This window comes from Eucalyptus grandis, chromosome 4 (assembly GCF_016545825.1).
Source record: "Eucalyptus grandis isolate ANBG69807.140 chromosome 4, ASM1654582v1, whole genome shotgun sequence".
Taxonomy (NCBI): domain Eukaryota; kingdom Viridiplantae; phylum Streptophyta; class Magnoliopsida; order Myrtales; family Myrtaceae; genus Eucalyptus; species Eucalyptus grandis.
The window spans coordinates 3,680,150-3,687,082 of NC_052615.1; the positions used below are offsets into that span (position 1 = coordinate 3,680,150).

The following is a 6,933-nucleotide window of genomic DNA, read 5'->3' on the forward strand; positions in this document are numbered from 1 at the left end:
GCCTTTTAATTTGAGAATTTCGGAAATGAAATATAAATGAAAATTCGAAATTCTATTTAAAAAAAAAATATTATTATTCCAAATTTTATTTGTGTCTTTTCAAGACAACCTTTAGAAAATTACTTATTCAGTTTTAATTTATCCGAAGGATTGCAATTCTCGTTTTCGACTTCTTCCGAAGAGTCGCATTGGTTTATCCGAACAATTTTCTAAAGACGTGTTTGTTCGCAATTTTCACGAAGAATTGCAATACTGTTTCATATATATACTTGTCATTTTCGGAAAGAAATAGAGTTGTCATTTTCGAGTCCTCTTTTTGAAAAAAAAAAACAGCAGCCAATTTTTCGATTGTTTCTTAGAGAGACCCTAGAGAAATACTAGAATTGCTATTTAGTATTCTCATCCGAGACTTTGTTGTATCTTGGAAGATTTTTGCCGGTGACCATTAGCAACGTTGTGGGGCAAATAAATCCTTAAAGAAAGTGATATCACACCTCAAAGTCCGAGTTATTTTTACTCGATCCGATTTCATTGTTCAACCCATTTCGAAGACATATTTTACTAACAGATAATAGCTTCAACCCTAACTGATGCTCGCCCATGACTGTGTATTTGTTTTTAGATAACCTATGAGATGGCTGTAATTAGGGATCGGTTTATGATCGTAATAAACTAGTCCAATATGGTGAGGGTTGCATTTGCCTTAGCATAATTTCATGATTTCATTATTCCAATGAGATCGTCATAGGGGAATGAGTTCTTCACCAGCATCTGTTAAGGTTGAGGGAGCAACTAATATAGTGTTGTGGAATGTCTTTGCCAAATCTATTCTGGTTAAATGAAATTAGGAAGGTTCGATCATAATTTTTTATCAGATAATAAGATAATTAGTCAACCAACAAGCAACATTGGGTGCTTATGTGCAGAGGACATTTGACGTCACCTTTCATGAGAAATTTTATCACCTAAAGAAAGAGTTTAAGACAAATATAGGTTGACAGTGATTTATCTTTGCACGAAATATTCTTCTTCTTTTTTTCCAATCAATCTAGAGTGTGAATTGTAGAAAACTTATTCACATGAACAACTAATCAATCAAGAAGAATTAGATCTATATTTGACTGTAAAACACCAAGATCAATAAACATAGCGGAATTAAAGCGTACCTATTTGAGCCATTACTTCACTTGAAGAAAATAGATCAATCTGATAAGCAATGATCTATTGGAATGCCAGATCTTCCTCTCTATGACATATTTCAGTATAGCAGTTTTCAATGGGATTAAAACAACTGATAAGTATAACCTACCCTTTTATAGGCTATAGAGGGAATCTAACAAACCTTAATCAATAGCGTGTCAACTGGGTCATTCCCATTACAGGTTTCAGTTAAACACAATTGCCTACACTTTGCTGCTCAACTAGACTCGTTATCAATAGATACCAATACCCAATTCAATCAGATCACTTTAAGGTTCAACAAATATTGGAATATCCATTAACCCGATTATTTAAAATAGAAAATTAATTAATTAATGTAAGCCCATATTATAGGAAATTTCCAACATTCTCCCACTTTTGCTACATTAATTAACTTATTTTATTTTGAAAATGATTTTATATTGAAAACGACACTATCGGGTTAATAACTAAAAATTTTGTTTTATGTGGTCATAACTTTAAAAAATAATATTCCAATAATGGCATCTCAAATTAATCCAATCCTACATAACCTCAGTATAGGACTATGGAAATCAACGTGTTAAGAAAATACCACAACACAAGACTTTCCATAATCACATATCATAAGTATTATATTTTCATGGATCATGGGCCTAATAGTGTAGTAAGAAATAGTGCCAACATATAATCAAAACATACATTATTTCTTATTGGTCCTCAATACAATTTCTCAACGACATGAAACTACATTAACGCAATTTCTAAACAATATGAAATTGTATAACTATGTCACAATCCAACATGAGATCTTATAATTAGTGACATCCAGTCATCTTTAAACTAAAATTTGTTTAAAGATATTGTTTTATACTTCCATTTCTCAGTCAACAGGAGAAATGATAACAATAGAATCAATAACAGTAATCATTGAAAATAAACGCTTTAATAGACATCATAAAAATATTATCAGTCTGCATATGACTATACTATCCAGAAATACAAATTATATAACTCCCACTAACAAATGAAATCAAAAGAATCTAAGACACCCATATTCTTTACATGTTCTTTAAACAAAATGAGTCGTAAGCCTTTTGTTAGAGGATCAACCAATATGGACTCAGTTATGACATTCTCAATCACACTATCTCCATTTTTGACAAAGTCCTTAACAGTATAATATTTGATCAAATTAATATTTCAACTGTGGCATTATTGTTATTTATAGCAAATGTAACTGTTTGTCACACATAATGTAATAAGATCAATTATGGGCAATAAGTAATTCAACAAAAATAATTAGTACATTATAAACTCCCCTATGGGCAGAGTGTATAATGCTCCATTATTTTTCACAGCATGAAGTTTATAAAGCAACAACAAGGAGAATTACATATAATTGTTAATGATCCATCCCCTTTGGGCAGACAAATCATTTAAATTATATATCTCCATTATCTCAACATAGAGGAGAATTACACATAACTCTAAAAAATTTATCCCATTTAGGCAGATAAACCTTTTGAGTCACACATCCCCATCATCCATCTCTAATATATCAATATAGAGATGAATTACATATAACTTTAAAAAAAATTATCCCCTTTGGGCAGATAAATCTTTTTGAGTCATACATCTCCATCTTTTAATTTTGGAATTTATCTTCATGCAATTTTCAAATTAATATACACAATAACCCCCTTTGGACAGGTAATTGTATATACTAATTTTTATCAATAAAGAACTTCAACAATTTACAAACTTTAACAATTTTTAAATAATGTTCCATTTAATCAATGCCCAAAATTCATCAAACAATATGAAGCACTTTACGACATGTGCTTCCTAAGATCATATTACATTTATCAAGCAACAATTTTCACCACAATTTTTTTTTTTATTTCTAAATTCAATCTATGATTATGAGGTACAATATCTTCTGTCACAATGTCAATTTATGCGAGAGAGTGTGAATAAAGTAAGATCCCACGCATGGCACAAGCAACACTATTTGTTACTAGCAAAAAAAAAAAAACAAGATTGATATAGAAGAAAATCTCTAATCCAATTGCCCTCTTAAGCTTACTTTCCCTTTTCTTCTACTCAGTGGTCGTTCACATAAAACACTATCACTGACCATTGCTTATAGGGACATAATCGAATGAGAAGTTCACCATCCATCAAAGAAAGCCAAGTTCATCAATCCATAAGCAGTACCCACAATTACCATCAATGGAATTCGTCTAAATTTCATTAAAAAAAAAACTAATCTTGAATCCACCACAAACTAGGATATGAAAGCACACATCAATCAGTACACTAGCCGCCAGATTCCAACATATGTGAATCATTAAACACGAACCTACAAGAGAAACCGAAGACATTCAAGCCACTCAGCCCTCAAACCCAAATTGTTCATGCGCCCTCCAGTAAAAGTAAAAGCTACTGCACAATGAGGCTCAATCCCATGAATCTAGCCCAAATCACACCAACACCATCTATGTTTCGCGGATCTCGTCTAGCATTAGCAGAAGAATCTACGCAAGTACCAAACAAAATAGATGTGGACACTTGACAATAAGATAAAAGTGCGGATGCCATGGAATATTAGGATTCAAAGCCTTTTAAATCTCCTTCAAAGAGCATTGGCCAAAGAGAGTGTATACGTAAAAGACTTTTGCACATCAACTGCGATTTCTAGTGACTGCCACCGCATACATATCGCAATACATATCGCAAGTACATCCCAAAAATAAATAAAATAGTAATAATAATAATAATAATAATAATAATAATAATAATAATAATAATAATAATAATAATAATAATAATAATAATAATAATAATAATAATAATAATAATAATAATTAATGATAAAACCTAATGCGAACACATAGGAACCCCGTACACACAATCGCACCGAAGCACAAGGCGGGAGGAAGAGAAGGCGAAAACCCTAACCACTCGTCCAAAAGGGAACAAACAATATAATAGCAATAGCACGAGCAAATAACACGAAAAATCGCTTGATAATTTCAAGCCAAAAAGTTTGTGAAACAGATACTTGCATATGACATCAATATAATTGACTAGAATGAATTAAACGAAGAAAAACCAGGTAAATCTACCACATACAAACTTCAAAGTTTCAGATCTAAACCTCCCATGGCCGAATTTCTGAATTTCTTAAATTTAAGCCCTAAAAATTTACTTTAATACAACAAAAGATGCTAAAACATATATATTTCAATACCCATGCACCAGTTTACAATGAACATAATCAATTGTAAGTAATTTGAAAATTCTAGAACTTTTTTATGCATAAACCTTAGAATTTCAAATTCAAAATTCTCTCTCAATTCTCAATGAAATTATGCAAATTATATATGGTTGGAAAGGTCTTGACATGTAGAAAAAAAGCCCTATAGTTTCAAGATCAATCAAGCAAAAAATCTACACGAAAAAATAATGCCCATATTCGGCTCAAAGAGGAGGATTTCGAATTTGTCCATAAAAAAAAATTAAAAAATTGGGTTCTACAATCATATATGATCAGCTCTGATACCACATGTAGAAAACTTATTCACATAAACAACTAATCAATCAAGAAGAATCGGATCCATATATGACTATAAAACACCAAGATCAATAAACACAACGGAATTAAAGCGTACCCGTTTGAGCCATTATTTCACTTGAAGAAAATAGATCAATCTGATAAACAGTGATCTATCGGAATGCCAGATCTTCCTCTCTATGAACTATTTCAGTATAGTAGCTTTCAATGGGATTAAAGCAACTGATAGGTATAACCTACCATTTTATAGGCTAGAGATGGGACCTAACAAACCCTAATCAACAGCGTGTCAACTAGGCCATTCCCATTACTAGGCCCGTTATCAATAGATGCCAATACCCAATTCAATCATATTACTTTAAGGTTCAACAAATATTGGAATATCCATTAACCCGATTATTTAAAATAGAAAATTAATTAATTAATGTAAGCCCATATTATAGGAAATTTCCAACATGAATAACAACCCATAATTCTACAATAATTTGGAGATTTCTTCCTTTAGAATTGAGATGATTTGACTTCTCTACTAATTTTTTTTTTTATAAAGTAAGCAACCATATTTTGTTGTCTAGTGCAAGGCCGCGATGGAGCTCGTGCATTTGTCATCGAGGTTTCTTTCTATAGTGACTTAAAAAAAAAAGAGAGAGAGAGAGTTTATGAGAGAAATCATGATCATCATCACTCCACTTTCATAATAAAGGATTTTCAGGTGGGATATCAAGTCCTTGCAAGTCCTCTGAAAATTCAAGAAATGGAGAAGCCAAAGGAACCTTGTTATGATGTATTCTTGAGCTTTGGAGGATCAGATACTCGCAACGACATCACTGATTACCTTTACCACAACCTCACTGATGCCAGAATACGAACATTTAGAGATAATGAAGAGCTTCATGTTGGGGAAGAGATTGGCCTGGAGCTTCTCCATGCGATTAAGCAATCGAAAATCTCGATTCCTATCTTTTCTAAAGGATATGCTCCCAATAAATGGTGCCTCATTGAATTGGCCCAAATGGTGGAGTGCAAGGAAAAGTGGGGGCAAAAGATCATACCAATTTTCTATGATGTTGAACCACGGATGATTCGTAAGTAGACTGGATCCTACGATGATGCCATTCGGTCACACATAAATGAGAACACCGATAAGACTATTTGAAACTGGAAGGCAGCTCTCAACAAGGTTGGAAAATTAAAGGGATGCGAACTTAATAAGCGGTACTTGAATTTATTATTGTGCACAATTTGTACGTACCTTAGATATTATTTCTTTCATCTTGACTTAACAGTTTGATTCTTTTGCCTTCAAAACTATTAGAAGCAAAGGCAAGTTCACGAAAGAAGATGTTTATAAGGTTTTGTTCGAGTTGAAAAAGAGCTACTTGGGAGCACCTGATTGCTTGGTTGAAATGGATGATCAAGTGGACAAGATCATGGAAGTGATAGGTGAAGACACCTTTGAAACAAAGATTATTGGTATACATGGTATGGGTGGTGTCAGAAAGACAACTCTTGCAAGAATTGTCTACATTAAATTGTCGATTAATTTTGATTGTTGTTGCTTCCTATCTGACGTTCGACATACAAGGATTTTGAGTTTGCAGAATCAACTCATCTCTGAACTCCAAAATGGGAAATGTTTGCCAGTCCATAACATTGTAGAAGGGATAACTGAGATCAAGAAGAGTTTATCCTCTAAAAAGGTCTTACTTGTACTTGATGATGTCGACCAAAAGACTGAGTTGGATGCTCTTGTGGGGATGGATAAATGCTGGTTTTGCAGAGGAAGTAAGGTTATTATCACCACAAGAAATGAGGAAGTTCTCAAACATGTTGATATGAAGCATGAACTTACTGAAATGAATTTTGATCGTTCCCTTATACTTGTTTAGCAAACATGCCTTTAAAGTAATCATCCTTCGGCTGAATACTTCGACCTCTCGAAAAAGTGGTAAAAATTTGCGGAGGTCTTCCTTTGGTTCTTGAGATCATAGGTTCTTTTTTAGCTAAGGAAGACAAAAAATCTTGGAAGACCACATTAAAGAAGCTGGAAACTATTCCCGATGAACAAGTTGAAAAAAAATCGAACATTAGTATTGAGGCATTACACCCACCGGCGGGAAAATATTTCTCGTTGTTTGTTGCTTCTTCATTGGGTTTGATGTGAGAATTGTGAG

At 33.0% G+C, this 6,933-nt stretch overlaps 1 protein-coding gene across 1 annotated transcript; it reads left to right on the forward strand.

Moving 5' to 3' along the window:
* The first annotated feature begins 5,513 nt into the window (after window positions 1–5,513).
* LOC120292943 (TMV resistance protein N-like) lies at window positions 5,514–6,648 on the forward strand. The gene is made up of 3 exons (XM_039311514.1): window positions 5,514–5,844; window positions 5,929–5,939; window positions 6,046–6,648. The coding sequence occupies exons 1-3, from the start codon at window positions 5,514–5,516 to the stop codon at window positions 6,646–6,648; spliced, it is 945 nt and encodes a 314-aa protein (XP_039167448.1).
* The last annotated feature ends 285 nt before the right edge of the window (window positions 6,649–6,933 follow it).

What these genes read in the sequence shown, in the direction of transcription:
- LOC120292943 (XM_039311514.1), top strand. Translation starts at nt 5,514, where the DNA reads ATGGAGAAGCCAAAGGAACCTTGTTATGATGTATTCTTGAGCTTTGGA.